The sequence below is a fragment of the Dromiciops gliroides genome, chromosome 6 (assembly GCF_019393635.1).
Source record: "Dromiciops gliroides isolate mDroGli1 chromosome 6, mDroGli1.pri, whole genome shotgun sequence".
NCBI classification, from domain to species: Eukaryota; Metazoa; Chordata; class Mammalia; order Microbiotheria; family Microbiotheriidae; genus Dromiciops; species Dromiciops gliroides.
The window spans coordinates 48,303,768-48,324,586 of NC_057866.1; the positions used below are offsets into that span (position 1 = coordinate 48,303,768).

At 37.0% G+C, this 20,819-nt stretch overlaps 1 protein-coding gene across 3 annotated transcripts in view; it reads right to left on the reverse strand.

Moving 5' to 3' along the window:
• NELL1 (neural EGFL like 1) overlaps window positions 1-20,819 on the reverse strand; it is a 909,424-nt gene that overhangs the window by 12,570 nt on the left and 876,035 nt on the right. For 2 of the 3 annotated variants that reach the window (XM_043971019.1, XM_043971018.1), the window contains 2 exons: window positions 15,309-15,502; window positions 2,126-2,302 (listed from right to left, as the gene is read on the reverse strand). In XM_043971019.1, the coding sequence (XP_043826954.1) occupies window positions 2,126-2,302; window positions 15,309-15,502 (371 nt within the window). The remainder of the gene's footprint in view (window positions 1-2,125; window positions 2,303-15,308; window positions 15,503-20,819) is intronic. The other variant, XM_043971020.1, reaches the window with a different exon arrangement.

Genomic DNA, 20,819 nt, shown 5'->3' on the forward strand with positions numbered 1-20,819 from the left:
ATGCAATTTCAGACTTGGTTGGCATTTGTATCATGTCTACTGAAGTACTTTCTTACCTCTGTTTCTTATTTATTTATTTTTGCAAAAGGTTATGGTGTTCTGGGTAGGGGGAGAGTTAGGAAACAGTGTATTCCAAAAGTCATAGTACAATTTTAAGTTTTAAAGATTTTATATTTTCATGTATTTGGAAATGAAAGTGATGAAAAAACAAAAGGTTTCATTAAAAAAAAAATAATTCCTCAAAGATAGTACCTTTTTCTAGAACAGTACAACAATAAAAATCCATCTCTTTTACATGGTGCTTTACATGTTTCATAGCATCTTCATTAATGATTTCATTTTAACTTTGTGATCATGGATGAAGTCATTCATGGCCAAATCCCATAATAATCCAATTTCAGTATAATATATAAAGAATAATATATAAAGAATCACATACCACTTTTCTGAATCTTCAACTATAGGCATTTCATCATAAATATAAAACCCTGGGGTAGGAGGGTATTCTGATTTTTTATTATAAGAGAAATCTGACTTTATTCAGTCTGTAATGGAAATTAGTACATAGTTGGAAGGGGATTGAAGTTGATTCTTTTCATTGTGGAAGCTGTAAAAATTGCTGTGATTTGGGTTTTCATTAGTCTTAACTTTCATCAGTCTATTATGAAAGACAAAAACTTTCTGCTGACCCATCAAGGAAAAGCTTTCCATCATACATAATAGCAAAAATAAAAACTCCAGGGAAATTGAGGGCCACAGAAAATGTGAAAGTTTAGAAAAATAAATGACTTAGGATGTTTATATCTTAAAATATTACTCATTATTTACTCAGAAGTTTTATGATGTAAGAATAAGAGAAACAGCTGATCTCATCTCCATGTTATAAAAATCCATTTCCTAAACATATGTATTATTTATTTCATTTCTCAAATTCAGCATCTTCCAATAAGCATCTTTTAAACATGGACAAGATGCTTTACTATGTGATAAAGACACACAATCAAAATGAAAAACAGCCCCTCGAGAACCTTATATATTCTTGAAATGAATTATGAGTTGAATGAAAGAAATTTCAGGCCCAAACTAATAGAATTTTAAGTTTCCACCGAAGTCTTAGTCTGATATGTTATTAGAGGAAAGAACTGACCTTGACTTCTTAAAGGCTACGTGAGTGGAAACCAAGCTCTGCCAGGACCTCCCAAAGATTGAATGGCTGCACTTGTGGGCCAGGAGAAATAAATTGATTCTATTTCCAGTCTCATTTCTTGTTATGGAAGGGAAATGGTATTCTTATTTTCATCATCATCATTAAATATTAACTCAGAAATATGGTGAATGTTATACAGGATAAACTTCCTTTAAAGATTGGTTAGAGCCTATTGGTAAAGTAAAGTAGGCAAAGATGTGTTTTGTTTTGTTGGGGGTTTTTTTGTGTTTTTGAGAATCAAGATAGTTAAATTTATGGAAGCTCCTGATCCAGATGGTCTGTATGGTGATAAATGTATGTTATAGTTGCTCTGGAAAGCCATTTCCTTTGGGATTTACTAAACCATATAAGAGCTACAATCTGTTTCATTGAAAGGAGTAACCAAAATCTATCAAGTCATAGGTCTATAAGATTTAAAGTATTGTGCTTAGGAAAGGGTAGGTAGTTGGGACCAAACTAATAGCCTGAAAGTTATATTAATAAAATCCTTCTCTCCATGTCTTTCTATCCTCCACTGATCCCCAGGAGTTTTGTGTTATATATCGTATTCTTTGTACAATTCAGATATGAAGCTTCCCAAATCATAAGCCTTTTCTTCTGACTTTTCTGCCTCCTATGAGCTCATGAATATCATTTGTGATTTCTTTAAGGCATTTGATTTTCCTGAGTGATTTCCTTACTCCCAACTCCCTTTAGAATCAGCTCTGATACTAACTAGGCTTAGTATCAGAATTGTAACATGACTATAGAAAATGAAACCCTCTTACAATAAATCCCATGGAAAAAGTGATTTTTTGCTACCTCTGAATTACATTGTGCCATTGAAATCTTTCCCTTGCTCTGGGATTTTCCCAGATAGGTACTGGCTGTAAAGGGCTTTCTCACTGTTATAGAAACATGAACTGTTAATTTTCATACCAGGCAGCGGCACTGTTGGCAGCTATACGTCCAGTTGTCTCCACTTCGATAGAGCTTGTGTCCATTTTGGTCTAAACACTGACTTGTAACTCTGGTGTCACATTCTGGACAGCAGAAGAGATCAACACTTGGGTTCTGACAATCACAAGCAGTCCGTCGGCAGAATATCTTTCCATCCTATTCAGAAGAAAATTTGGGGGGGTTCCCGATATTAGTACTAGGGTGACCAAAAACTGCAGATTTTGTGAAGATTTGTAAGTGACTTAGAGATTCCTTAGGAAAGAAACTTTATGGTCTTATTATTATTCATTCTCATCTTCACCCTATTCTGACCATTCTTCCTTTGGTGGCTCTTGATTATATAAAGTAGAAGCATTTAAAATCTAAGAAAGTGTTTTCCTCAAACTACATTTTTATATTTTGATTGTAATTAAGTTGTAGGGATGTTTGTTTTTTTAATATTTCTTAAAATCTTACTGACCGAATGGCTTTGGGGCAGAGAAAACAGGGTTAATTCTTCCCTTTGACACATATTCATTATGTAATTTCACTAAATCATCAGCCCCTCAGGATTTTAGGCAACTGTCTAAGACTCCTAAGAACCTAAGGTGTCAATCTGCCTCAGCAGAGAAAGGTCCTTATATGCAATATGAGATGAAGTGACATTTCCAGGAAAAACAATGACAGCAACAGAACAGTAATGATAATGGAAAGTTCATTTATATTTCACAGAATACTGGTCATAGTGCTGACATAGCCAAGGCCCCAAGTGTTTCAGCACCTGCACATTTCAGGAAATTGAACTATACTTGTATATATTGCAACCATTGATATTGAGGTAGGTTGGGAACTTCCTTTATCTCGTGGCAATAAGAATGTGCTATAAAAACGGTAAAAGAATCATTTTTCTTTTTGTTTCTCAGCGTTAGTGTCATTCTCAACTTGACACGTACACGCACCGTACATAGCCAATCAGTCCCCAAATATCGTCATATCTACTCTCACAAGCCCTCTGGTATAGGACTTCACTAACATAGTCGCAACTCTAGTCCAAGCCTTCAGACCCATTCATCTGGACTATGGTAATAGTTTCTTAATTGTTCTCTCTGTCACAAATCTCTTTCCAATCCAATCTATTCTGTACACAGTTGCCAAAGTGATTTTTGTAAAGTAAAGGTTTGATCATGTTACTTCGTACTCAATAAACCTCAATGGTTCCCAGTTGCATTTAGGATCCAATATAAACTTCTCTGAGTAAAAAAGTCCTTCACAATCTGTCCCCAAACTACCTTACTAGTTTTGTTAGAGATTATTAACCTTCCCACACTTTGAGGTTCAGCTTGGCTAACCTTCTTGATCTTCTTCGTGATTAACTCTCCAGAAGTAATATCTTTGTATTTGAACTGGCTCTTCTCATGCCAGGGATCCGCTCCTTTCTTTGTCTCTGTCTTCTGGAATACTTTGTTTTCTTTAAAACTTGGTTTAAATACTACCATCAACAGGAAGCCTTTCCTGATTCTCAGCTACAATTTTCTCTCCCCAACTAAATTACCTTTTGTTTATTTTGAATATACATACACACATGTTGTTATCACCAATAGAATATAAACTTCTTGAGGGTAGGAATTTTTTAAAAAAGAGGTTTTTACTTTGTTGCCTAGCACAGTACCACTTAATGAATGCTTGTTGATTGGTTGTTTATTAGCTCTATTATTTCTGCTGTTTTCTCTCTCCTCCCTCACCTACAGAGCCCTGAACTGTACTTCATGTTGTTATGAGAGTGGTAGCTCTAAGAATGTGGCTTTGCAGGACCTGGCCTTTAGAGGAGCCCTGCATCTCCAAATTTCTGTGTCTTGGTTGCGCTCTGACTCCTTGATGTTATGAATTGTGTTTGCAAGTGCAGCTGTACATTGGAGAATAGGCTAATAGGGTTTCCTTATGGGCCCTGTGATGATCTGTGTGTTGTAAAAGGAGTGGGTTTTAGGTTTTCTCATTGGTGGGTTGGCAGCTTAAGGTAAAAGTTGATTCTCTGACCAGTTGTCTCTTTTTGGGGGGCGGGGTGGGGCAATGAGGGTTAAGTGATTTGCCCAGGGTTACACAGCTTGTAAGTGTCAAATATCTGAGGTTGAATTTGAACTCAGGTCCTCCTGAATCCAGGGCCAGTGCTTTATCCACTGCACCACATAGCTGCCCCGACCAGTTGTCTCTTAACCCCATTAACTATTAATTCAAGAGAAAAAAAATAGATATCATTGTTAGACATCATAAGGAGCTGAGCTTCTTAGACAATGGAATCCATATCGCCAATACCACAATTATCTTCATGGTAACTTCAATTATAATGATCTAATAATATAATTATTTCCCCAGCTCCCTCTCTCAATGCATTTTTCAGCTCATGGTCTGTGAGTATACATAGCCCTAAATCATCATTACTTGGTGGCCAACATTCTAGTTATAAGTCTCTCTAAACATACACTAGCTGATCTCAAGACAAATTTGGGTAGCAAGTTAATCCTGGTAGCACCTACCAAAGCTTCATATACCTAGGAGAAAATAGCTTATGGAGTACTATGCTCATAAAACCAGCTTATAAAGGGATAGCAATAGTCCCATCATCATTATTCTGGGTTTACTTTTACCATCTGTAGCATCTTTTATGATCATTGTTTTCATCATCATCTTCTCACAGTCACCTGGTGATGTGAGCAGCACCTTCCCCACGCCTGCACACTCTGAACCAGGATAGATGATAAGCCTCCAAGATTTTTAAAATTTCTACTCTGGCTGCTTTTCAAGACTCCCTGCAGCTTCATTTGCTTATGAAATGGCCACACTGTGTTGGAGAGAGTTTTCATGTATTGGAAGGAAGGTTCGTCTTGCGTGCTTTCATGCCTAACCAAGCAGAAAGTGCATCAAAGGCCTCTTATTTTCAGTCCTAGGTGATATTTGATTCTAATTTTTAGACTCCATGCTTGAACAGTAGTACTGCTAATGTTGGGAAATTATCATTGAATCCCTGAGAAAAAAATTGTCACTTCCCTTTAAATAGTCATGGAAAAATGTTCTATAGCTCGGAATAACTCAGAGACCCTAAAGCCCACCCCTGCCCCCATCCCCTCGCTTTACAAATGAAGACTGTAAGATTGAGAGATGTACCTAAGGTAATGCAGGTTGTATATCAGACATAAACATATATATACACACACACGTGTGTGTATACATATGCTATGTCTGACATATACACACAGACACATACAGAAACACACACATATACATACTCACATATATGTATCAGGTTCAGAAAAAGTTAAGTATTGGGGATAGCTAGGTTGGTTCAGTGGATAAAGCAGTGGCCCTGGATTCAGGAGGACCGGAGCTCAAATCTGGCCTCAAACACTTGACAGTTACTAGCTGTGTGACCCTGAGCAAGTCACTTAACCCTCATTGCCCCACCCCGCCAAAAGGGTTAAGTATTACCTGCAGAAATCTAACATAGTGGGGTCATGGTTCTAAAAAGCTTAGGAAAACCTATTCCAACTTTTAAATTCTGTGTTAAGTAATATTTTATATCATTACACTTGTCTTATCCTTACTTGGTGATTCATATTGATTATGTGGGAGATTCAATACATGCATAATTATCTAACATCTCAATATTTTCAACAAAACATCATTTGGTCCCCTGATTTAGGGAGATATGACAGATACTTCTGAAAAGTTCCAGATGATGGCAAGAATTTAATTGCCCCTGGCCCAGCTCACCAGAAAGATATGTAAAGGGCAGCTTTGGGTCCAAATACATGAAGGACGGCTTCATGAGAAGGGTCATAAATACCCTGGAGTAGGTGGTGGTACGAGCATGACAAAAACACAGCTTTTAGGGCTCTCCTCTAACAAACTCTCTCTCATGCAGATGTTAAAATCAAATCACAGCTATTTATTTAAATAGCTATACAATAGACATATTAAGGGGTCAGCTAGGTGGCACAGTGCGCTGGATCTGAAGTTAGGAAGACTAATTTTTGTGAGTTCAAATATGGCCTCAGACACTTACTAACTATGTGACTCTGGGTAAGCCACTTAACCCTGTTTGCTTCAGTTTCCTTATCTATAAAATGAGCCGGAAAAAAATTAAAAAAAAAAAAAGCTGGAGAAGGAAATGGCAAACTACTCCAGTATCACTGCCAAGAAAACCCAAAATAGGGTCAAAAAGACTTGGACACAACTGAAAAATGGCTGAACAACAACAAAAACCAAATTAAGAGAGATATATCAAAGAAAAATAATTATGAAAGGAAACCAGTGTCACAGAAGATGTCCTATGCAAAAACCAAACAGAAAGAATGCTCTCTACTGATGGTGACATTCTCCAGCTGGTTCTTTTTATGATGATTGCACTATCTTAGGGAACCCTTTAGGGAGATCCATGGTCATTCACAAGATTGGCTCCCTGGTCAAATAATCTGCACATAGTAGGATGGATTGCCTGTCCATTGGTATACACATAATTTAAAAAATTGTGCAGCATTAAAAATAACAATAACAAGTTTCTTGAAGGTGCCCATTTTTTCTCATCTAAAATAAGTATTTCCTAGGGGGCAGTGGAGATGAGCATAGTTGGGGTGGGCAAGTTACATGCAATATGTGACAGTCAAGGAACCATGGGGAAGAATGGGCATAAAAAGATACCATCAAAGAAAGTTGTGGAGCAAAAACAGATGGGCCTGTTACATGATGAGAGTGAAGAAGGAATAAGTGATGGAAATTCCATGTATTCTGATGCTGTCTTTGAGATGTCAAGAAAAACTGAGGAAAACTCACATTAGCTCAGGCTTTGTTTTGAATATTTTGGAGGAAGTGGAATAGTAAATCAGGATGATATTAGACTATGAACTCTCTGTTATCAGAGACAGCTTTTGCTATTCTTTGAATGCTCAGTTCTTGGCACAGGGCCAAGCATATGCTAGACTATTAATAATTATTTGTTGACTTGACTTTGGGAAATATTCACATACATAAGGTTATTGGACTATGCTCTGAGGGGAAGACAACACGGGGCTGTTTATAGAAGGTTCATCTTAGAGTCATGAGGATCTGGATTTAAATCCTGCCTCTTACACTTCCTAGCCATGCTGTCAGGGGCAAATGACTTAACTCCTCAGCATTGGTAGGCAACTCTAAGACCACACACAAGTTATAGTCAAGTTGTTCATCTGTGTCAATGGAGGGAGAACCTAGACTTTTCCACACTAATGAAATGAAAGGTTCAGACACCATATTTAAAAACAACATCGGGGCAGCTAGGTGGTGCAGTGGATAGAGCACCGACCCTGGAGTCAGGAGTACCTGAGTTCAAATCCGGCCTCAGACACTTAACACTTACTAGCTTTGTGACCCTGGGCAAGTCACTTAACCCCAGTTGCCTCACTAAAAAAAATAAAAATTAAAAAAAATTAAAAAAAATAAAAACAACATCAACAAAACCAATCGTTACCTCTTTGTGTTAACATACAACAGCAAATCATGGTAAATGAAAATATCTGAAAAACACAAGTTACTAGCTGCCCAAAGGACAGTGAAAAGCCACATGTTTGGGATGTATGGGCTATTATATTAGTAGTGAAGATTTGTAGGCAAGAAATTATATAAAAGATTATTGCAGTGAATAGAGATCTGGACCTGGAGTTGGGAAGACCTGAGTTCAAATCCTGCCTCAGAAGCTTTGTGACTCAGGTTAAGTCACTTAACCTCTCTCTGCCCCAGTTTCCTTATATTTAAAATAGGATAATAATATTCACACCTGGGCAGCTGGGTGGTGCCCTGGAGTCAGGACATGAGTTCAGATCTCACCTCAGACACATACTAGCTGTGTGACCCTGGGCAAGTCACTTAACCCCAATGTCCTTAAACATACAGGGCCATCTCCAGTTGTGCTGATTATATATATATATATATATATATTATCTTGCCACTGGACTCAGATAGCTCTGGAGGAGAGAGTGAGGTGGGTGACCTTGCACAGCCCTGCCTCACTTAGATCCAGTTCAGTGCAAGTCATGTCATCACCCCACAAACACAACATTCACACTTACTTCATAAGAATTGTTGTGTGGATAAAATGATGTAATATTGTAAAGTGCTTTGAAAACCTTAAAGCCTTATACAATGACTAGCTGTTATTTTATATTTGGGGAAGGGAAGTAGACCTCTGAAGTCATTGTTATAGGAAGCTCCCACTGAGAACATTCCCTTCAGTCATGCAGATTGGAACCCGGTCTACCATATGTAGCCTCTGAGATTTGCTTGAGGTTAATCAGAAGTTAAGTCCTTTGCCTAGTATAACTGGAAAAAGACTCATGTCCCAGGAGTCAGGGAAGACAATATGAATCTTGGTATGTTATCCACGAATGAGTATCTCAAGAGGGAAAAGAGAGCCTTCACAACTTTGGGTAGAACCACTGTTGGGGATTCGCTCAAAGACATGAGAACAATCATCTAGGCTATGAAGGACCAAAATGATCTAAAGCTGCCCCATGAGAAAGAGTCACCATAGCATTCGGTGCCCTAAAGCCTCAGGGCTACAGATAACTATCTACAGCATCAGAAGAAAGTCAACATGCAAATGTTTATGGCTAAATATCTCATGCTTCTGCAACTCATGTGGCCACAGAAATTATTAGTGGTAAAGTTCATTAATGATGGCCTATCAGAGTTGTTGCTATCTACTTTGCAAAAATGTAGACTCATCTTGGGTATTATCTGTCTTCCCTTCCTCCTGATTTAAAACAAACAATTTGCTAGCCTCTGGGGTTAGTCCAAAAGAAAGCAATTTCACATTTCATCAATTACATGAAAATTAAAAAGTCACCCCCCTCTTTTTCTTTAAAGTGAAAGTAATATTTCTGTTCACATCATCTTTTGAATTATAGGTTAACTGTCAAGAAAATATTTTTTAATCATGAAAATTATGCAGGAGCCTAGAGAATATAAATGCAGTGGCTCAGCACACCAGCAAACCATGGAAAACTGCAAGGCTTACTCACGCTGCCTTACCTTCCTTCTCATCTTAATTGATTTCTGGCCTTGCCCTAGATGGTGACCTCTAGTCTAGTCAACGAAAACTAGGCAATCATAACAACTCCATTTCATATACCAAGGATGCACCCAAGTAACCCTCCTTCTATAACTCCTAAATGTTTATATAGTTTCATGGGGAAAGTTCAGCTGTAAACTATTAATCAGATTCCCAATAACCAAATTGCTTATGAATTTTAAAAAACGAGGATATGAACTTCCCAGAAAATAAAAAAAAATGTATTATGCCATGAAAATTAGAAGGTTTTGGTTATAAATTACCCTTTTTATTACTGACTCATCAACACAATAATACACATACTTCAGATTGCTTAACATTATGTTTTATTCCAAAGAATTTGAAAAGGTTTTAATCAAGCTAGGGAACTTGAGTGGAGATAGTTTATATTGCACTGGGAAAATAAAAATGAACTATAAAAAAATAGGGATTGCCTCCTCTAGACCTACCTGTTCTTTCTTCCTTGCATCTGATTAAAGTGGTTATGTTTAATCCTTTACCCAAGTAGAATATTTTTTTTTTTTTTTTTGCAGGCAACGGAGGTAAAGTGACTTGCCCACGGTCACACAGCTAGTAAGTGTCAAGTGTCTGAGGCCGGATTTGAACTCAGGTACTCCTGAATCCAGGGCCGGTGCTTAACCACTGCGCCATCTAGCTGCCCCCCCAAGTAGAATATTTTTAATTGGCTGTCTCAAACTATCTTCTACAACTGCCATCTGGTTTGGAACTCCTAAGTCAAGGCACAGGTTTGTACCCAAACGGAGGAAGCTATAAAGAGGCAACACATAGATTAAGATGGGAGTGAGAAACCAGAGATTCGGCAATGGAGAACAGGGTTCCAACACCAGCTAAGGAAGGGTTTGGACAAGAAGGTCTCTAATGAGTCTTCCCAAACCCTACTTCACTGCATTCCTTTGTCTCACTGTGAAGTGAACATCACGTTATGGGCAAAAAAATGTATTGATAAACTTTTGCTCTCAAGTTTGTTTTTCGTTTTAAATCTTATCCTTTGATTTTATCAGTGTAAAACGGCCTCTACTGATGCAGATCATTAACTTATCTTCAATGAAGAGACTTCTAGAATTGCCTGGAACAGTAAAACATTAAGCGATTTATATGTAGTCATAGTGTGTCAGAGGCAGGACTTGAAATTTGGCCAGAGGTCTAGCCACCATACTATGGTGAACAATAAGAATGGGTTTTTTAAAAGTTTGGTCAAATATATGAATCAAAGAGCCATAGGTGGTTTCTTGATAAGTAATACCAGACCGTTGACATTAGTGTCAAGGAGGAAAACTAAGATGTTCCTTGGAGTTTCTGTCATTCCCAGAATGCTAGTTTCTTTTTTCTTTTTTTTTTTTTGGGCGGGGCACTGAGGGTTAAGTGACTTGTCCAGGGTCACACAAGTAGTTAGTGTCAAGTGTCTGAGGCTGGATTTGAACTCGGGTCCTCCTGAATCCAGGGCTGGTGCTTTATCCACTGCGTCACCTAGCTGCCCCTAAAATGCTAGTTTCAAAGACCACTAGGTCCACTCTAGTATAGAAATGCCCATGTTCCTATACATCTGACACCTTCCAGAAACAATGTTCCCAGTTCCTTGGGAATTTAACACCCTCAGCTTTGGAACTCTTATCCTAGAGCTCAAGCGTCCGGAATGATAAGTGAGAGCACGTTGGCTTAGCCAACTATATCTAGCCAAGCCCAGAAGATGACTCCAGTCGCACTGAATTATCCATCCTGGGCATCTTGTCATCTGCCACTGCATATGTGTCATTTCCTCTACAACCTTTGCCTTGGGTGCACAGAACCATTTAATACCACCATAACTCCCAGAAAACACGTATCAATCAGCTCTCCTGGAGCGACTCTTCTCCCAGCAGCCCATTACTCTCTTATAATTACTTTTATTTTGTCCATTGGGATGTAAACTCATTTAGGGCAGAGACTTTTTCCACTTGGCTGTTACATGGCAAGTGTTTAAATGTTTTATTTTCCCCATTCTTCTATGTCCTAAAGGCAATCTAAGCTACGCTTAATGAATAAAAACATGTTGTCCACATATAATCTAGCTTCCCAACTCAAGTGCCAGCCCATGTCTGGCTGTAATTATATACCAATATCCCTTTTGCTACTGATTCATGACATTGGTGCCTACAATTGTATGTAGGAAATGGAAGAAGCAAAGTACCTTTTCTGTAAGTGAAAAGTAACTTTGATTTTGGATGTATTAATATGTAGCATTAACCATGTGATATATAACAAATGCCATGGCTAAGCTGGATTATTTTCCCTAACTTTGTTTTTTGTTTTTTTGTTTTTTTTTTTGGTGAGGCAGTTGGGGTTAAGTGACTTGCTCAGGGTCACACAGCTAGTAAGTGTCAAGCATCTGAAGCTGAATTTGAACTCAGGTACTCCTGACTCCAGGGCCAGTGCTTTATCCACTGCGCCACCTAGCTGCCCCTATTTTCCCTAATTTTGAATAACAAGGGCATCCTAGCCTTACGATTCCAAAGAAAACATTTCTATCTGTCACCCCTCCTGGAATGTCTCCATTTCAGAATTGATGGGTTTCTAATTGCCTGTTTATATGCCTTACGTGGCCCCAAATAAATTTTTATCCATAATTGAAAATATAATTTCCAGTTTCCAATAACTTCACAAAAGTGAAGAGTGGGGAAATAAAAAAAAAAAAATGATTGTCCTGGGAAGATGACCTAAAGAATTGGATCTAAGGCTTCCTTTCTTGCATATACCAAATTATCCACCAACATGAAAGCTATATTACAAACTGGGTAATACACCGCAACTATAGGATGGATTTATTTATTAAAATTCTGCTTGTCTCTTATATTAATGATGAAGGTGGCAGATCAACAACATATGACTTCAAGCAATACTCATCTCCTCAAGCACCCTTAAAGTAATTCTCCTAAGACTGTGGGGAGATTCTCCAAATGATAGCTAAGTATATCAACTCAGGCTACTTGAGTAATGAATGTGGTTAATTAATAAAGCTCAGAGAATTTTTAATGATTGAGAAGCCCCCAGTCTTTCCATTGGCTCAAATAATGATAAAATCCAGAAAAGAAAATATTATTTAGCACCAGTGAGACCTTTACTGGGGCAAACTCTTCATTTCTCACCTCCTCCATAATTTAGGTATAGAAAACTTGTGGAGGTTTCTGGGTTCAGCAGTGAGTATAGTTAAAAGGCTACTAACCAGGTTCTTTTACATGGGTGATGATAAAAAAAGATTTAAGCATGTTTTTTCTTGGTTGTCTAATCATTCTTTTAAGTTTGAGGCTGGGTAGATCAAGTCATATTTTCTCTGAATCTAGGTCAGAGGACCAAATATTTGAAAGAGGACATTCTCTTCTAGACCCTTCTTTTTTACACATGAGGAGATAAGATCTTTAGCAGGTTTTCTTATATTTTTTTCTGTAATGATCCTTACCCCCTCTTCCAGTCTGGTGAAGCCTATAGTTTCCTTTTCAGAATATTGTTTTTTAATGTGTTAAATGAAATACTTTGTATTACAAGGAAATCAATTATATTGAAATAAAGATATAATTTTTAAAACCAAGTTTGCGCACTTCCCGAACCCTATCCATGACCTGGGTCCATGAATTTTAGGGTAAGAGATCTTGATCTTGATGGATAGAATAATTTATCCACAGTTACAGAAATAGTGAGTAGCATATCTGGGATTTGAACCCGGGACATTTAATTCAATAGCCAATTCTCTTTCTTTCATACTATGCTGCTTCTCATTCACACCGATCTCTCACCTCTTGAACAGATAAGTTAAAAAAAGGAATCGCGGGTTTAATCACTTCTGGGTACTGTCCTAAAGAGCAAAACAGAATATAAAGGGGAGCTAAAAAGGGGGGGGGCTGAGTTTAGAAATAGCCTGGGAGTGCTTCTGGGAAAGAAGAAGTGAAAGCTAGAGACCCTGGGACAAGAGACTGAATTGTGGTGGGAGGGAAATGAGGAGGATGTGGTTTGGGAATTGATAGTAAATGTTCTTGCAATTTCTCTTTTACTGACACTCAATACTATATCCTTTAGTTACTCTAATTTTACTAATGTTAATTTATAAGTATTTACTATTACTAATCACTTAGTTACTCTACTTTTATGTATTTATTTGATCTCCTCAATTTTATGCCCCCTGATAACAAGGCCCTTGTCTCATCCCTTTTCCAGGGCTCTGTAATGCCCATCACTAGGGTAGGTGTGTTTCAGGTAGTCCTTTTGAATGACTGACTGACTTAAAAACATAGCCACTTATTCTTTAGAAGATTGTGATTCTTCTCCCCTTTCCTTGATCACTGATTAGTAAAACCAAACATGATCTTTACATCCTGAGTGGCCCCAATCACACTATTCTCTTCACTTCTTGCTCAGTCTCTGGTCTGTTTTTACTTCTCCACCAGTTAGTTATAGAAAGGTACCTTCCATTTTCCTCCACACTTTTGAGCGGCCGTTTCTGTTACTGTGTAAACTCTTTGAAAGTAGGCCACTCTGTAATCTATAATGAATCCTCACTACAACACATCTGACAATTAGTAATGTAGCTTTTCATTGAAGGCCTTCCATAATGGGGGATCCATTATCCCTGAGGAAATCCATTTGACTTTTGAGTTCTGATTGTTACAAAGTTTGTCCTGAATTTAAGCCTAGATTTGTCTCTTTGCTACTTTGATGAATTGTTTTGAGTTCTGCCCTTAGTGGCAAAAAAGCAAGATAGCTAACATGATTTTTCCAGGAGTCTTCTCCTGGCCAAATATCTCCAGATCCACCCTGAAATTATGTTAAATCTCTGATGGTTTAAAATCTTTAAAAACAAGAGATTCTTATTTCTCTGAAGAGGATTAGGTGTGGCCTGAATGAAGATGAGAGGGAAAGCTTGATGACATCTCAGTCTCTTGACAACTTTATCTATCATTCCTCTTTTTGGAGGTGAATGGAAGTCTGGATTCTGGAAAGAAGACCTGTAGTACATTTTTGAAGCAAGTGGCAAGTGCCCCCCCCCCCCGCATCTAATGCTAAATGCTTTCATGCCTATAAAGCAAAAGAACTCAGCATATATATAAAAATACAAAGCCAGGGCTCTAGTAATGTAAAACCAAATGGAAATAAATAGGGAAGATGAACAAAAAAAGAAAGAAATGCTGGTAAATAAAACACTTTAATAGGCTCATTTTCTAAAACATAAAGCAAAACCAGACGATGACACTATTTATTTTCATAAGCATTAAACTCAATTTCAAAGAATTTAGTGTAAGAAATAGCCAGGCACTGAGAATAATAAATAAGACATCAGTTACTAGGCTACCTAAAACAATAATATTAATCACTCGTGCAAAATGGAAGTCCCTACGTTTCCACAGAGCACAACTCTGGGTTTTGAATTTCAGGATATTTCTTACTATAGTAAACTAGTTTTTTTAAAGTTAATTTTGTAAAGCAAAAAGCCCCTTTAATCAGACCGTGGGAGTGTGGAATGGAAGCTCATTATGACTTCCATGCAAGCACACTTAACTAAACTTCAAGTTACTCAGCAGGAAGACCATTTGCTTTCTCCATCCAGAGCCTATCACTCTCCTTCTAACAAAACACTTCAGCTTTGGAGACCAGCAAATTCAAAGCTGGTTTGTCTGCGGCTGAACACCATCATTAACTTTACTGCAGTCTAAAATGAGACAAGGATTTTAGAGGAACTGTGGGAGTGTGACTGAGTCGAGAACATAGGACATTTGTTCAGTCGTTTTGTCAGTCATGTCTTGACTCTTTGTGACCCTGCTCGGGGTTTTATTGGCAGATACTGGAGAGATTTGCCATTTTCTTCTCCAGCTTATTTTACAGATGGGGAAAGTTAGGCAAACGGGGTTAAGTGACCTACCCAGAGTCATACAGCTGGTAAGTGTCTGAGGTCAGATTTGAACTGAGGTCTTCCTGACTCCAGCCCTGGGTAGTTTATCCATTGTGCCACCTAGCTACCCAGGGCATTTAGCCATAGAGAAAAAAACAAAAAACAAACACAAAACAAACGGTTACAGTCAGCTGCACCATATCTGTCCTTACCTTGCAGGAGCACACAGAACACCGGTCCTCTTTCAGAGTCCACACTTGACCATTTCTCTTTAGACCACCTTCATGGGGACAGTCCCCAGAGCAGGATGGTCCAGAAGGACAAAGGCAGTCAAAACCACCAGCCAGGTTAATGCAGGCAGAATCATTCCAACAGGTGTGGGTCCTTAAGGCACATTCATCAATATCTGCAAGAAAAAGAGAGTACATGACACCTTAACATTTGTCATTGCTTTTGCTTATTGTCCTTCCTTCTAGAGGAGGACTGGGACAGATGCCCTGACTTGTAATGAACTAGCTTTGAGTGAGGAAGAGCTGGGCAAAGTCACCAGCCTCACTTTTTCCTCTGGAGCCATCTGGGTCCAGTGGTAAGATATATTATTGGGATAATTGGAGATGGCTCAGGATGCAGTGGGACACCTTAGCCTTTTAAGCGAAGGCCTTTCACAAGTCTCAGTTTGGCTGAGGCAATGCCCATCCAGTGATTAAGGTACCAGGAAAAGGCTCTGACAGATATTTCAAAAGAATCGGGACCTAGGACACCTCCTTTGTTTTTTATGAACAATTTTTAGTCTGGAGTTTACTCTGACCTTTAAATTCACATATTGGTTAATTAATGGAAAAAGGGAGGTTATATTGCAAGGAGAGTTTTATCTCTTAGATAAGATATTAATGGATTGTCCACTGGACAGGAAGAAGTGGACCTTTAGAGTGACTCTCAGCCCATTAAAGTGTACTTAATTTATAGGATTAAGGTAAAAGTGGAGGACATCATATTCCATATGTTCATGGCTTGTTCAAAGCTTCCTCATTCTGACAGCCAACAGCCTTTTCTCATACCTGTGAACCAAACACCCATAAGTGGAAATTGCTCGGAGGTGCAATGCATTATTAAATCAGCTCTTAACAGGATAAACGCAAAAATCTCAATATAAAGCTTCAGTTTTTCCATAGGTGAATTTGTATATTATTCCTAAATGCAAGGAAAACATTCCTTTTTTTCAGCCTCTTTCTTCAGAAGACCTCAAATTAAATTTAAATCAGCCTGGTAAACAGGTCTGAAATAATTTCTGGAACCTCAAGGATTTCTAAGGCAAAGGAAAGGTATGTGGTACGCATAAGCAAATAGGCCACAGTATATTACCAAGGATGATTTGTATAGGAAAAAAAGAGTAAAAGTTATTGCCATATTTATTGAGATATTGGTAGAAAACGAGGAAGGCACTAGTTATACTGAAAGTGAAGGATGAGAGATGAATAGTTTGTATGTTACAAAGCCACACATGAATTGTTAAAGCACATAGAGGAAGGCCCTGAGCATATTGGCCGATCATTGTCACGGATTTGTGGGACGGCACAGACAAGAATCACATAATATGAACCAGTATGGATGGGGAGTGATAGAAACCATTGAAGGGATGCATCTGTATTAATTGAATGAGATAATAATGATAACAGTAATAGTGATGATTAAAATAATAATATTTATCATTTAAATTGCTCTCTAAATTTTGAAAAGAATTTTACATATATGATTTTATTTGCTGCCACTGATTTCATATATACTTATTAATTTTTCATCTAAGCATGCTCATCCTTTTAAATACACACATTTTTGATGCCTTTGTTAAAGTGGTATCATTTCCCTACTTATTATCCTAATAATACAACTTTTCCTGTAAAAATAATTAAAATTAAGAAAAATGCATTAACTCAGCATCATTTACAACTTACAATGTATCCCTCCTCCTGAAACTTTAGTCTACCCAAAAGAAGAACACTTCAGTCTTGGTCCTCTAAAGTAAAAATTAGCTTCTGTATTGTTAAGAAAACTAATACTTCTCAATGTTGTCATCTCTACGTTATTTTAGTCATCATGTACATTGTTTTTCTCTTTGCAAATAGCTTTTCTTGTTTTGGGATTGTTTTTAAACATTTGGTATAATGCATTTGTGAATCTATTTGGTCCTGGTATTTTTTTCATAGGGAGCTCATTCATGACTTGTTAAATTTCTTTTTCGAAGATAGGGTTATTTAAGTATTCCACTTCCTCTTCTGCTAATCAAGGCAGTTTATATTTTTGTGAACATTCAACCATTTTAACTTAGTTTTACTGGCATATGATTGAACAAAAATAACTCTTAATAATTGCTTTAAGTTTATTATCATTTGTGGTGCATTTGCCCTTTTAATTTTTGATACTGATAATATGTTTTTTTAAATCAAATTAACCAATGGTTTATCAATGTTACTGTTTTTTTTTCCCAAAAAATCAGCTTCTGGTCTTATTTATTACTTTACTTTTTAAAATTTCAATTTTATTAATATCTAGTGATTTTGGGGATTTCCATTTTGGTGTTTAATTGGAGATTCTCAATTTGTTCATTTTCTAGGGGTTTTTTTTTGGTTTTTTATTGCTTGTTGAATTCATCGATATATTCTTTCTTTATTGATGTACATGTTTAGAAATAGAAATATCCTTTTAAGTACAGCTTTTGATACATCTCACAAATTCTGTGTCTCCTTTTTATCATTCTCTTTAAGAAATTATTGATTGTTTCTTTGATTTGTGCTTTTATTCACTATTCTTTAGGATTAGATTATTTAGTTTCTAATTAATTTTAATCTGTGTCTTTAGCTTTTTATTGAATATATGTTTTATTTTATCATCTGAAAAGTATGTATTTTATATTTCTGCCTTTGGTTATGAATTTTTTATGCCCTAATACAGCCACTTTTTGTGAAGGTGCCATATACAGTTGAGAAAAATGTATAGTTCTTTTTATTTCCATTCAGTTTTTCCCAGATATCTGTCATATCTAACTTTTCTAATATTCTATTCATCTCCTTAACTTCTTTCTAATTTATATTATGTTTAGATTTTTAAGTGGTCAGAAGAGGAGAAAATTGAAGTCCTACACTAGTATAGTTTTACTGTCTATTTCTTCCTATAATTCATTTAACTTTTTCTTTAAGAATTTGGATGCAGTGCCATTTGGCATTTTGCAGTTCCTTTTAGCAAGATGTATGTTCCCTGATTATCCCTTTTAATTAGGTCTTTTTTACTTTTCTTTTTCTGAGATTATGATTGTTGCCCTTGCCTTTTTTTATGGCAACTAAGGCATACTAGATTCTGTTCTCATTTTTTAAACTCTGTGTCTCTGTTTCAGTTGAGTTTCTTTTAAACAACATGTTAGATTCTGATTTCTAACCATTTCTCTTATCAGTTTCTTTTTTTTTTTTTTTTTTGCAGAGCAATGGGGGTTAAGTGACTTGCCCAGGATCACACAGCCAGTAAGTGTCAAGTGTCTGAGGTTGGATTTGAACTCAGGTGCTCCTGAATCCAGGGCCGGTGCTCTTTCCACTGCACTACCTAGCTGCCTCCATCAGTTTCTTTTTAATGGGTGAGTTCATCCTATTCACAGTTATAATAACTAACTGTGTATTTCCCTCCATCTTATTTTCATCTGCTTATTCTTCTCTTTCCTTTTATCCTGTCCCTTTTCTAAAGTCTGTTTTGCTTCTGACCACTGCCTTTTTAAAAATTCACACTCCCTTTATTACTTTCCTTTCTCTTAACCCCATACCCTCCTACCTCTCTATTGGGCAAGATATATTTCTATGAGTGAGTGTGAGTGAGTGTGTGTGTGTGTGTGTGTGTGTAGCATGTATGTATGTATGTATGTATATATGCATCTTTTTCACCTGATAGTTCTGGAATTTGGTTATATAATGTTCCTGAGAATTTTCATTTTGGAATTTATTCCAAAGGGATGACTGGTAGGTTCTTTCAATTTCTACTTTATTCTCTGATTCTTAAATATTGGGGCAGTTTTCCTTGATAATTTCTTGAAATAATTTGTCTAAACTCTTTGATCATGGCTTTTGGTTAGTCCAAAAATTCTTAAGTTATCTTTTCTGGATCATGTCAGTTATTTTTCCATTGAAAACTATTTTACATTTTCTTCTATTTTTTTTTATTTCTCTTGACTTTGATTTTATTGTTTCTTGATTTCTTGTGGACTCATTAGCTTTTACTTGTCTAATTCTGCTTTTTAAAGCGATACTTCAGTATATGTTCACACCTCTTTTAGCAAGGTGTTAATTATACTTTTTTTGCATAGTTTTCCCTCTACTACTCTTATTTGATTTTGAGGAAAAAAAAATAGCTCTTCTAGGACTTCTTGTTGGACTTGAATCCAATTCACATTTTTCTTTGAGGCATTACTTATAGATGTTTTGACTTCATTGTATTATTCTGAGTTTGTGTCTTGAGATTCCGTGTCATTATGGTAGTTTGTTTATGGTCAGGTTCTTTTTTTTGCCCATTTTCCAACCATTTTTAAAAATTTTCAACTTTGTGTTAAAGTTGGGCTCTTTTCCCAGCATGGGGGCATAAGGGTGAGGCACTGTCTCAAGCATTAGGCATTTTTGTACTGCTATTTTCAGAGCTAGTTTTGGGTACTTGGACATTTTCAGTGCTTCCAAGATGGTGTGATATATTGATAGATGTTGTCACTGCTCTCCTAGTATCACTCTGATACTTACCCAGGAAGGGTCTCTGATCTCTTGGAACCACAATAGATATTGCTAGAAGTATTACTGGGACTAAAAGTATTGCTGTGACCAAAAGCAATACTGCCCCTCAGGGTTCTCCCTCTCTCTTAAGTGAACTTAACTATTCTTGAACTTATGACTCAGACATGGGTATAGGTAATGGAGTTGCCAAACAGCATTTGTTCCTGAATAATTTCCAGATCTCCCTACTATTTCTAGCTTGAGAGCCCCTGTTGCTTCTGTCACCACTACATAGTCCCACTACTCGTGTTTCATCCAAAGAGGCCAGTCTCCATCCCTATGTAACAGATCTCTCTGTGACCTAAGTTGTCCTAAGTTGAAAAAATGTCTCACTCTAACATTTTTTGCTACTACCATTCCAGAATTCAACATGAGCCATTATTTTAAATTTGTTTGGAGGGTAACACTGTGAGAGCTCAGCTGAGTGTTTTTCTTACCTCAATCTTCTTGGCTCCACCCCTAGATGTGTCTGTCTTTCTCTTTTTAAAAAAAAATGCTAGTATATTAAAGTGTCTCAGAAGGTGTAGGAAATATAAATGATAGTAGTTTTATTCTAATTTGTTTTACTAGAACAAACGAGGAAGATGTGGAAGATATGCTTTCTCAGAATGAGGTTGTATTGGAAGAATACACAAACAATGAAGGAGAAATGGGAATCTCATGATCTTCAATATTTTATGACCCAGACAGAGGTTCTAACACATAAATACACACATACCTAATGTAAAATATATATTAAAATGATAGGAAAATAAATGAGGATGGAGAGAATGGAATTCGCAAGAAAGTATAACATTGGGGATGGAACAGTCATTGTATATAGTGAAAGCTACAGAGGAAGAAGGTGAACTTTCTGAGGCCAGGGATTATTATTTAATCTTTCTATCCCTATCACCTAGAAAAGGTTTTTAAATAAATTATTAATAA